Source organism: Eretmochelys imbricata, chromosome 6, assembly GCF_965152235.1.
Source record: "Eretmochelys imbricata isolate rEreImb1 chromosome 6, rEreImb1.hap1, whole genome shotgun sequence".
In the NCBI taxonomy this organism is placed as follows: Eukaryota; Metazoa; Chordata; order Testudines; family Cheloniidae; genus Eretmochelys; species Eretmochelys imbricata.
In genome coordinates, this window is record NC_135577.1 from 64,521,771 (window position 1) to 64,534,818 (window position 13,048).

General features: G+C 45.2%; 1 protein-coding gene across 3 annotated transcripts in view; it reads right to left on the bottom strand.

Moving 5' to 3' along the window:
- Positions 1-12,500, bottom strand: part of ACTN1 (actinin alpha 1) — a 130,627-nt gene extending 118,127 nt beyond the window's left edge. For 2 of the 3 annotated variants that reach the window (XM_077818725.1, XM_077818726.1), the window contains exon 1: positions 12,219-12,500. In XM_077818725.1, coding sequence (XP_077674851.1) covers positions 12,219-12,323 — 105 coding nt within the window. In that variant the 5' untranslated portion in view covers positions 12,324-12,500. The remainder of the gene's footprint in view (positions 1-12,218) is intronic. The other variant, XM_077818724.1, reaches the window with a different exon arrangement.
- Between the last annotated feature and the right edge of the window lie 548 nt (positions 12,501-13,048).

A 13,048-nucleotide genomic window follows, 5' to 3' on the forward strand; every position in this document is an offset into this window, starting at 1 on the left:
TTTGCGAATACAGACTAACACGGCTGCTACTCTGAAACCTGTCATGGTCACACAGCTTTTCCTGCTCCAGCAACATACCACCTCTGTCCTGTACCACTCAGGATGAGAAAGAAAATGGAGCTTTCCTATCCAGTAGAAGGGGAAAGGAACATCCAATGTGCCAGAGCCACAGTGAAGGGGAAAAAATTCCAATTCCCAGAGGGATCCCCAATGCTGCCCAATATGCTTGGGAGGTACTCCACGTAAACGTCTCCAGAGCCACCTCATTATTCATCATTTTCAAACCCCTTCTCAAAAACCCTCTCCTTTGCCATGATGCCTACCCAAAAAAAAAAAAAAAAAAAAACACAACACACACACCTTGATAACAGTTGGGTTGCTGGTGTGCAGAGACCACTGCCTATCATGCTGACTAGTACTGTCTCACTGTTTACTTGGACCGCCCTGTCTGTGTTCATCTCGTCTTATACTTAGTCCCCGCACCAGAGGGCTTACAGTCTATCTTTTTGTTCTGTGTTTGTACAGCGCCTAGCACAATGGAGTAGCGATCTACGACCCAGGCCCACAGGTGCTATGATAACACAAATAAAGAACATTGCTCCTCTGTGGGAGCTATTTACTCCTACGCTCCCTCCATCCCCAATTGTCTCATATATGCTGTCAGCCTACCTCACCACTAAGATTTAAAGCATGTGAGCCCCCATACCACACAATGATGCCCTTTCTGTGTGGCCTACCTCTCCAAGTCACTTCCACTACCAGTTCTCAGCTCAAACGTGGGCAGAGAAAAGTTTGATCAAGTCAGGAATGCAGGCTGGTAATGAGGATTTCTGACCAGGAAAGCCAAGGAGTTGGGACTACAGCCCAGAGTGAGTTCAGAGTTGGCTCCCCACAGCTGGAGCCAGTTTTAGTCCTGCCTTGAGCTCCCCAGTGCTTAACAAAGCCCTTGGGAAACAGCTAGTGTCCATGAGTTAGCCACCTCGAAATAGACTGGTTCTTATTAATGAAGCATTTATAAAGAGGACCCTCTTCCTTCCCTTTCCCACCCCAACCTCCAGGCAATTCAACTGACTGAACTTGTTTGCTGGTGAATGGTGCCAGACAAACAGTGCTAGAGAGATTGATGTTCTTGCTGTATCCACAGTGCACGTACAGCACACAGACAGCAGCCACTCACAAAAACACCATCATGATCTGGAGTAGAAGTGAAGCCAGTAGCTTGAAACATGTGTGCACACACACACACAGGCCTAGCTATTGTTCTCTTCTCCACAGAATATCAACATCTCCCAAGCCAGGGAGGACATAGAGAGATAGATAGAGAGATAGAGAGATCGATCGATCGATCTCCCTGGCACAAAAGGTACAGTTGGGGATACCTACTAGGGTATTAAGACAACGAAAAAATAGACAGATGTTATTGGCTACAATGAACGTTACCCCAAGGAAATTAACATACTTATACCAAGCTTGGATAAATACTTAAGAGAATAGTTCTCACTACAGCATCAATCAATTAATTAAAAGGGGACAGGGGCTTTTTAGGGGTGGCAGTGGGACTCAATTTTGTTTAATATCTTTCTTAGGCGATAACAAATTAAGTAGCGGAAGCTACTTACCAACTGCCTTGTGCATTTGCTGGGAAGTGCATTCACACCAATAAAGGTGCCACAGGTAACAGCACTGAGAATTTCAGGAAACCCTGTGAGACACATACTCACTTTCTATAGTGAAGAAGAGAGTGAACAGTTCGGACATGGACCATACCTGGATCTCTCTGCATGTCCCAGAAATCTTGAGAGCTTAGTTCCCAGGTCTGTATTCAAGAGTTTAACACAACCTACATTACAGCAGTAATTAAGATAAACACACTTTACACCTCACTGAAGAGTAGCAAGAATCCTTGGTGCCTGATCCAAAGCTCACTGAAGTCATTGGGTGTCTTTCTGTGGCTTTCAACAGGTCTTGGATCAATCCCCTCTGAGAGCTAAGCCTGATACTAAAAGAACCTGATAGATGTGTGTGTGTGTTCTCCGCCGACCTCACACAATAGTGAACCTGTTTATAAGGCAAGTAGAATGAAAGCTCCTGAGCTGTTTTACCACACAGGTACCCTGCTTTGCCTGGATACAGATTATTGCAAAAGGGTTGCTCCACTAACTGGAATTAAGTAAATGCAAAGTAAAGTAAACCCTATACTATAATGAAGGATGGGCCTTCTGATCATCCCCAGCAATCAGTTCTGCCTATCTACTCTGATGATTTAGTACAGTTAGTTATTAAAGCAGAGATTACGTTTCCTAGCCAGTTTCAGGCTCTGCTGACTTGAGCTGCTTTTGAACCCATAGTCACTAAAGTTAGGCAAGTCAACAAGGAGCTCGCAACACAGCACTTATAGAGTAAGATCAAGGCATGGGCTACCTCCACTCCATTTTATATTATAAAACTTTTTATTTCAGGGTGGTAGGTGACCAGCATCATAGTAATCTGGAGTCACTACAAAATTAAGCAGATTTAGAATTATTGCTGATTCTGCTCTGAGTCAGCCCCCCTTCCACTGACCAGTGAAGCCTTCCAAACTAGTTTGAATGATTTCCTTAAAGAAATCTCTTCTCCACCTCCCACATCTTTTCATTAATCACATTGGTTTGTTTTTGTAGGGTTGCTCATAAAAACTAGCCTGCTGGCCTTTACAGCCCAGTCACTTACATGAACCTCCCAGATCTGAGAAGAGACACAAGTTAACTAGAGTCTCACACCTCAGTAGTGTGCACTTAAAACTATACTAATGACCAGAACATAGTTTTGTCACCTGCCAGCATCTCCCACTCAGAACAGTGCCCCGTGGCTCCAATACAATGGAACAGCAGGTTTTGGTGTCGGTTCCCACTCTGCAGACTGGAATGCATTTCCAGGAGGCATTCTCTCTGTTTAGATTGATTCATAGTTGTAAGACTCAGCTGGGTAAATGGCCATATGCCACACTACGTTTATCCATACACCTCAGACTCACACCAATGGGAGTTGTACTCATACATTGAGGAAGCCCTTTGAATGAGATTTCTGGGCCTGGTTTTCCAGAGATGCTGAACAACTGCAGCTCCCATTGACTTCAGCGGGAGTTGTGGATGATCAGTACCTGTAAAAGTCAGGCCCTAGGGGGACAGAAGACACCAACATGCAATCAGAGAAGGCATCTCAGCCAGAATTCTTCTTGCCCCACCCCAGCTATGCAGCAAACTGTAGTCACTGGTTGGCTACTGCCTCCCACCCAGAAGGCAGCTGCATTTCAATGTTTTTCATCACACTTGGCAATATTTTCAGGTAAGGGGGTGCAACACAATTGTAGGACCTGGATTTGCAATCATAAAACCTTCTTGAATTCAGGTCTCAGTACTTCCAGGCATGCGTGAGAGATTGGGACAGAGAGAGAAAGAACAGGAGATGGCAAGCAGGAGAAGAAGAAGAAATGAGGAAAGACATAAGGCAGACAGAAGACAGATTTGAGTCCATACACCACTGAGGTGTGAGGCAGTGGTAATACTGGTACAGCCCTGGAAGAGCTTGCTTACAGTAGTCATAGCCCATCCAGTCACATGTCCATTACCAGTATGGCAGGAAAGATAAAAAGAATGGGAAATTAACATGGAAAGAAAAAGGAAAAGGGAAAAAAAAAGAAGTGCTGTTTTATTGCCTAATAGGGAGCGAAGAGGCTTGTCTGGCTCCAGGCCACACCACAAACATCCTATGGCTGGGTTCTGTTATAATGAAGGGGAAGGGAAGGAAAAAAAAAAAAAAAAAAAAGACAGCAGTAGAGAAACAGGAAGCTAGCTAGCTCTTTGCTAATCTTATTAATGCTTGCGGTTTCACTCAGTTAATACAGTTTGTTGCTTAGAGTCCCAAGGAGTCCCTTCCATTTCTCCCCACTCTGAACCCCCCATTCAAGAGATTCCCCACAATCACCAACAGGTTCCTTTCAGAATGAGTCAGTCAATCTTGCTTCAAGAGGACAAAATGCAGTTGGAACTATCCCTGAGAAGATTAACTGGACTTGACATTTGAGTGATGGCTACTCTCAGATTGGAGGCCCCATGGTGAATAGTCAAGGCTCACAAATCATCCTCTCCCCATCTACAAAATTGATCAAGGCTCTGGATATCTGTCTCCAGCACTGAAATCCTGGAGGTGGGCATTCTTCATGAAAGTTACTCCCTCTCCCAAAGCTCACATTTGGCAATTTTTAGGGGGAAAAAAAAAACACTCTTGCATTTTATATATTTATTTTACACACATACACAAATTCAGGCCTTTTATTAAATGCTCTGTATTTTGGTGGGGGCAGGTGAGTACTTATTTCCCTGTCTTGAGGTGGGAGAGGCTATGGTGGATTTTTTCCTAACATACCCACATGACAAAGTTTTTAAGTAACTACAGTGGAGTTCCCTCCCCCCTCCAAAATTGGTGCTTGGCCCTTATGAGATATTTTTTTTAAAAACAGCAACACAACCACTGGGCCTATGGGCTAGAGACAACTCAGCCTTTTCGTGGCTCTGATAGGCACCGTAGGAAGACTTCATAAAGTGTATCCTAAGGTAGAGTCTCCATCCCCTTCTCCATTCTAATTTCAGATAGAGCAAGCTGTCTCATAGCAATGCAACCAAACCCCAGAGAATGTCCTAAGTGTTAGACACAACAGTGATAAACCACAGGCACAGGACTTCACAGACAATGCTATAAAATAAAATTAGCCGCAATGTAGTGACAGCGCCCAAGCCTTCTTAAGCAAAGCTGTGTTAGCTTTTGCCGTCTCTATCACCAAACTTGTGCCACCAACCAGGAGGACTCCAGTCCAATTTCATGCGTGGATTCCAAATATATTGCGATGAGCAGTACACAGTCCCACATCCCCATTGGTGAAGACGGCTTACAACCTCTAGTATATAAAATGTATTACACATGAGGCTGTGGAATTGTATATCGCATGCAGTGAAGCACTAGTTCAAGAGCAAAGTGCCTAGGACAAAAATAGCTGCACAACCACCCCCACCCTCCAGGATACATTACTGCATCTCTATTATGGTGATCTAATGGCCAAAACATTTTAAAAAAGAGTGTGCGTGCTCTAATTAAGACACAATAGATGTCATTTTAATCTGAGCCAGCTGCTCTTCCAATCCTAGGTATTTTAATAACATCGTTAGACCCATACTCCCAAACCTGTAATTTAGCTACATTTAATTTCTGAATCAGGACAAGGCCATCTCAAAACATGCCATTTTTTAAAAAAAGAAGACCAATTCTCACTACACAGCCTAAAAAAAAGTGTTTATACAACTTTCTGGACACTTTCTGTTCAAATTTCCCCACTTATTGGGTTAGCAGTAAGCACAAAATACATACCAAGTTACACTCTGAAAATCAGTAATGAGGTTAGGGAGGCTGGTTAATGGTATCACCTTTGCCTTGTGTAGTTCTGTATAGTAAGATAGTGATAACCAAATCACAGACCCAAGAATTTAAACTGGTTGCCTGAAACAGTCAAGGAATTCCCTAGAACCATACATTCACACTGCTGGGCTAATAGCTTGCTTCCTTTCGGGCGTTTCCCCCCCTCCTGTAGGACATTAGTAGGATGGATCTCAGAGTAGATGGACAGATGGTTTGATCCAGTACATTAAATCTTGTGTTTTTCCAATTGCTGTCCACACTTCTGTAACATCCCTCACAAATCTGCACAGACCATTTTCCTGTCCATCCCCACCTCCTCCTTAGTTCTTCCACTAACAAGCTGCTGTGTGGATGAAAAAGTCACTACAAAGCCCAGATGCCTCACTCATCTCACAATATAAAGAGGTTACAATGAATAATAATGTTCTTGATAAAAAAAATGAACAGAGAGAGAAAGTGAGCCACCTCCCACTGCTCTCCAATGAATTGCCTTACAAAGCCAGTGATTTAGCCATTGTTTGCAGCAATACTTCAGGGATGCTTTTTAGTTAAACGTCTTTAAAGAACTAATAAATGATAAGGTGGGTGATGTAATATATTTTATTGAACCAACTTCTGTGGTTCAATCCATTGGACTGAATGGAACGGAGAGTCAGGCAGACAGCACCCATTCCAGAGCTTTCTGGCCATACAAACCATGATTTATGTTCATAACTATCTTTACATATGGCATATTATACGCTGCTGGCTACACTCAGAGGATTATCATGGGATGGTGCCATTTCTAACAGATAATTTCAGTGATTTATAGATACCGTATTTAGTCAATATTTACCTATAAACAGGAAGTGTTCAGCACAGTTTAGCTATTGCTGTCACTATTCCACCAATTCCAAAAATCGGAATGGTTTAGATTTCTCAGCAAGAAGTGCATTCTATTGCAGTTTCCTAGTAGGCAGTCCTGTGTGGTAATTGGACTGGAGAAAACAGGCAATGTTATTTTTTTTTTAATAAAAATGAAGTGTTTGAATCATTTACATTGAATCAATATTTTTAAATAATGTTAATGTAACCCCTTAACAGTAGACAAAAATACAACTTCTGTTGGTTTTTAATTTCTGTTCACTAGTTACAAATGGATTCTTCACCCTACTCTGCTTCATATTGTCAAGATGGCAGCTGTCTGGTCAGACAGGGAGCATTGTATCGCCATTAGTATACCGGGCTGGGAATCAGAAGATTTTTCTTCTCTAGGTTGTGCAACCTTGGACAAGTCACTTACAGACAATGACCGGTGTCTGAAATTAGAGGGAACCATTTGAAAAAACATGAGCCTGATTTTCAGAGATGCCAAGTGCTCAGCATCTCTAAGACTCAGATCTATGGTATTTCAGATGGAGGCACCGCAAGAGTCACTGGCCCCACAAACCTTTTAGCTTTAACTGCCACTGCATCCTCAGGGGCTGGTGTTCTCACTGGGGGTTGCTTGTCTTCAGCTGCGGACTTTCTTCCATCACCAGTCAGATGAAGCCCAAGCTTGCTGATCTGCAGGGAGCTCATCTATTCACTCAAAGCCTGATCTAGCCCTCACTGAAGTCAGTGGGCGTCTCTTCATTGACCTATGGAGCTGGATCAAGGCCTCAGGATTTTTCTGATCAAGAGGCAGAAATTCTTGTGGGCTGTGAAGTTCTATTTCACAGCGGCTTTTACAATTGTAACAACATATTGGCTAGTATTTCAAAACTAGTAAATGCCCACAGGAAGGCAATAATTGGCACATTTTACAAGACTACATAGATTTCCCAACAGCCTGCAGTGATGAGAGCATTTTGAGAGTGATCTTCTGACAGTGACTTTCAAAAAGTTTCACTGGATAACAGAGAAGCAGTAGTATCAGTCTGTTAGGCCTTAGCAAGTGTTTTGGGAAGCCCATTTCCTGTATTTTCTTGAGAATAATGGGTAAGAGTATAATAGATGGTAGTTTCTTCTAACTGAAAGATTTCACCAAGAGCTTTAATCCCCAAAAGAGACCCCTGCTGTTGTACAAATGGGCGCTGCAGAAGCTTATTAAAAGTCAGATTGAGCAGAATTCGTTCTGTTCATTATTTTCCACCCCTTAAGTGAATATCACTGCTGGGATGAGCTCTTGAAAGCCTCTTAAAAACCCTTCTGAAAACATGACATCCCCAAAAGCCTCTTACGGAAAAGCAATACAGCTGGGAAAGCTGGTTTTTCCAAGCAGTGGCAGTGCCCCCTGAATTCTAAACTGACAACTTCCTGCTCCTCACCTAGCAAGCTCCTGCAGGGAGTTAGTTACTCAATGGAGTCGGAAATGAAAGGATAAGAAGATGTGAGGGAACGGAGGCATCTTCCAGCTATCAGGTTAAAAATGCCTATCATCATTCATAAGGACTTCTAGAGGCTTTTCCTCCACAGATCTCAAAGTGATTTATAGGAGACATTAATCCCAATTTCACTACTCACCTGTGAGGAACACTACATCAATCTCTTTGTACAGAAGGAGAAATACAAGCACACGGAACGTGTGGAAACTACCTGAAAACTAACTTTGTACAAATATCTCCTTGCACACTGGGTGCAGATCTGCTCAGCATTCAGAGTCAGTTACTAAAAATCAGCAGATCTAAATTCTTACTACTTTTTAGTCCTGCCTTCGCTCTGCTAAGCCAGCGCAACAAAGAGATTCTAGTCCTTTTATGTGTCAACAGAACTGTTTACAAAGTTTCAATTAGTTACAACTGTGCAAATCCACTGAAGACAATGGGATTGCAGAGTTACCACCCAGGGCCTAGTTTGGTCTATACAACAGTGGTTTTCAACCAGGGGTATGTTGAGGGCACACAGAGGTCTTCCAGGGGGTACATCAACTCATCTAGATATTTACCTAGTTTTACAGCAGGCTACATAAAGAGCACAGTGAGTTCAAACTAAAATTTCATACAATGACTTGTTTATATGGCTCTGTATACTATACACTGAAAAGTAAGTACAATATTTATATTCCAATTGATTTTATAATTATATGGTAAAAATGATAAAGCAAGCAATTTTTCAGTAATAGCCTCCTATGACACTTTGTACTTTTATGTCTGATTTTGTAAGCAAGTAGTTTTTAAGTGAGGTGAAACTTGAGGGTACACAAGACAAATTAGACTCATAAAAGGGGTACAGTAGTCTGGAAAGGTTGAGACCCACTGCTATAGAGCACTACTGAGAATGGCTATCTGGGAGCAGGGATGTCTATTCTCAAATTGTGCTGTGGAGCAGGCCACGCTTCTGGGACGGTGCGGTGTGGGCTCTGCAGCACCGAACTCTCCTCGTCCTGCCACCCCTCAGCCCTGCGGAGATGCTGCACGTCTACATCAGGTGCCTCAGCTACCATGTCCAGGAGGAGGACATCCAGCACTTCTTTAGCAGCTATGGCCGCCTGCTCAAGGTCAATCTCAAGAACGGCTATGGGTTTGTGGAGTTCAAGGACTCCCACGACACCGACGATGCCGTTTACGAGCTGAATGGCAAAGACCTGTGCAGGGAGCGGGTGATAGTGGAGCATGCCCAGGGCCCCCGCCAGGATGCAGCAGCTACAGCAGCTGCAGTGGGGGTGGTGGAGGTGGTGGATATAGCAGTCGGAGACAACCAGGAAGAGATAAATATGGACCACCTGTTCATACAGAATACAGACTGATTGTTGAAAACCTTTCCATTCGTTGTAGTTGGCAGGATTTGAAAGATTTCATAAGGCAATCTGGTTTCTCAAATTGGGGGTCCTGACCCAAAAAGGGATTGCGGGGGGGGCAGTCACAAGGTTATTTTAGGGGGTTATGGTATTGCCACCCTTACTTCTGCACTGCTGCCTTCTGAGCCTGGTGACCAGAGAGCAGCGGCTGGTGGCTGGGCACCCAGCTCTGAAAGCGGTGCCCTGCCAGCAGCAGCGCAGAACTAAGGATGGGATGGTATGGTATTGCCACCCTGACTTCTGTGCTGCTGCCTTCAGAGCTGGGCGGCTGGAGAGTGGCGGCTTCTGACTGAGGGCCCAGCTCTGCAGGCAGCAGTAAAGGTGGCAATACCATACCATGCCATCCTTACTTCTGCGCTGCTGCTGGCAGCTGCTCTGCCTTCAGAGGTGGGCTCCTGGCCAGCAGCCGCCACTCTCCAGCTGCCCAGCTCTGAAGGCAGCGCCACGGCCAGCAGCAAGGCAGAAGTACGTAAGAACGGCCATACTGGGTCAGACCAAAGGTCCATCAAGCCCAGTATCCTGTCCTCTGACAGTGGCCAATGGCAGGTGCCCCAAAGGGAATGAACAGACAGGTTATCATCAAGTGATCCATGCCCTGTCACCCAACCCCAGCTTCTGGCAAACAGAGGCTAGGGACACCATTCCTGCCCACCCTGGCTAATAGCCATTGATGGATCTAATTTCCATGAATCAGTCTAGCTCCCTTTTGAACCCTTTATAGTATTGGCCTTCACAACACCCTCTGGCAAGGGGTTCCAGAGGCTGACAGTGCGTTGCGTGAAAAAAATACTTTCTTGTGTTTGTTACCTATTAATGTCATTTGGTGGCCCCTTGTTCTTGTATTATGAGAAGGAGTAAATAACACTTCCTTATTTACTTTCTCTATACCACTCATGATTTTATAAGTAAGGGTAGCAGTACCACAAACCCCTCTACAATAACCTTGTGATCCCCATCTCCCACAATTCCTTTTTGGGTCAGGACCTCTACAATTTCAACACCATAAAATTTCAGATTTAAATAGATGAAATCACTAAATTTATGATTTTAAAAATCCTATGATCATGAAATGGACCAAAATGAATTTGCTAGGGCCCTACCTATATCCACTATGTGTGACAAGAAAGTAGTTCCATTTTCTATTCAGAATTCAGGCATGGCAAGATGTGATACAAACTGCAAGCGTAAAATTAACAAGTGCTTCACTCTAGTGACTTGACAGTTGTAGGAGGTGCCCTGCCATGCTTCTTTTTAAAATAAATATATATATATTTTATTGTCTGATGAAGTGACTAAAAGGGAAATGTTTCAAAGATTAGGATTCCAGTGATCTAATACAGGATGCCATTGGCTTAGACAAAAAGAAAAAGCAGCAGCTAGAACTCCTCCTAAACTCCCCCCCACCCCACCCCACCCCACCCCACCCCAGTTTAAAAAAGGGATGAATGTTACCATTTTTGGACATAAGTTCTGCACAAGCCCAACCCTAAACCACACCACTCAAATGAGAAGTGAGCTATCATCCTGCTTGTGAGCACATGGAATTGGGGACCATTCAAAAAGGGAGAATAAGGTGGTGGGAATGGAAAAGGTAATTTACTAACAACAGATTGCTAGTCAGTCAGTCAATCTGATCTCCTAAATAGCTGTAGTGCTCCTGCCTCCCCACTATACAGGGAAACAAGTCTAGCCTACAAAGGTCATCTGCAGCTGAAGGAGCCTGCACCCTGGGGAACAAGCCAATATTACATTCACATTCTGATTTCCTCCTTAATCAGCGTCTGCTGCCTCCAAAGAGAGCGTTCCTTTGTGTGCCACTGTCCTCTGGGGGCAACGCAGACGTGTGGAGAGCTTTGCAATGGGAGTGACACTTCGTAGCAGACACACATGTACCTGCACAGTCCTCCCTTCCCCCAGGGCACCACCAGCCGCCCAAATCAGCTCTTCAACAGCTTCCTGAGGAGCAGCTAGGCGGCCCCTAATAGCACGCACAGCATCGCTATCAAAAAAAACCCAGAAAGTGAGGAGTGTTGCCTGGTAAATTGCATTGCGAAATGTGAGGGGAGGGAGCTAGGGCTCCCGTCTGCATGGCTCCTGGCGCTGACAGGGGAAACATCTGTTGCTTTAGTGGGGGAAAGGAACTTCTGCGCTGCTACATTGGGCGATAAAACGGCCCCATTTCTTTGCTTACCCACCCCCCTCATAGGTCGCACTACTTCAGCGCCCATCCACCTCCCTCACACACAGGTAGGAAAGACAACAGCCTAATGTGTGCCCGTTACACGTTGTTTCTTTAAATCACACAAGCCCTCCACAGGCGATTAATACACAATCTCCAAACGCCGTTTCCACGGGGATCTGTGAGCCACCAGATAACACCTTGGTTTAAACTCAGTTAAAATCACTGTTCTAGACCGAATTAAAGGAGAGGCGTGGGGCGCGCTATTTGCTACATTATTCGAGCTCTGCATCTCAACAGGTCCTGTGCAGAGCTGGGTCCATTGCAACCTCTGACCATATGGGGAAAATCGGAGGGAGGAGGAGAGAGGCGGCTATGCATATACAAATCCATAATTAGGTTGATGTTGCAGCTCGTCCCACTCCCAACCCCCTTCTTCACACGAGGCTCCATTATTTAATTAAATAAAACGAGAGGGTGATGCAGGGATCCGGCTGCCAACAGGAAACCTCCCAGCTATCAATCAGACCAGCTCTCTGCCCTGGACCCTCAGCAAACGTGGAAAATACCCCAGCGTTAAACAGGGAGGGACTGAACGTGCGCAGGTAGCCACACAGAGCCCCCATACAACTAATCTCCAGCAAATCCAAGGAAACCTTTCCCCCACCCCCATCCTGCTAAATGCCTGTAACACAACACTCCTCTCTAATGGAGCTACTGCAGCCTCTACTAATATCTCTCCCCCCACCCCCGGCTCCAGGCTCTTTACTAGGATGCGGGGAAGGGGGGGAGAGAAAGGGGTAAGGTGAGGGTGAAAGGGGGGGGGGAATTTACCTTTCTCTGCTGTTTTTCCCAAGCTGGATCCAAAAGCATGTCCCTGTCCCAGTCCTCCTCCGGCTGCATGTAGTCATTGGTTTGCTGAGAGTCATAGTAATCCATGGCTGTGCGTGTCCCCTTCGGTCTGCTTTTGTTTTTCCTCCCCGGCTGCTGCCGCCGCCACAGCTCGCGCTCCCCGGCGGTCTCGAGAGCGCCCTGCTGAAGGACAGCTACAGCGGAGCGGAGCGGAGCGCAGCGCAGACGGAGAGAGAGAGAGAGAGACGGGGGGAGGTGGCGGCGCGCGGCAGCTCCGCTTACACCAGAGCGCAACCTAGTCTTCGCACGCACAGAAGGGAAGGGGGCGGCGGGGGAAAGAGCCCTGCCTCCTAGTTAATCTCATTGGCTAGGTGGAGTTGCCAGAAGTCCATTCTCCGAGGCTACCTTCGCTCTCATTGAGGCCCCCTTGTGTCACTCAGGGCTTCCAGCGGTTGATATAGGTTGATTTAAGCTCCCCCCTCCACAACCTCCTCCCCCCTTACTCATGTGACATCTGAGTTTAATCTGCGGTGGACTCAGTTTGGTGACGTCTCCCCTTACCTTGGGGGTTTATAGTAATATCAGGAGCTACTGAACAGACGGAATATAGTGAGCTACCTGTCGCGCAATGCAAAAAATGCAACAACAACAACAAAGTATATCTGCTTATATTATATTTGATAGGGGGACAAGGTGGGTGAGATAATATCATTTATCAACTTTTGTTATATTACCTCACCCGCCTTGTCTTTCTAATAGCCTGCGACTAAGCTTCTACAATATGCAGGTCAGTGTGAAAGAAACATTGTCAG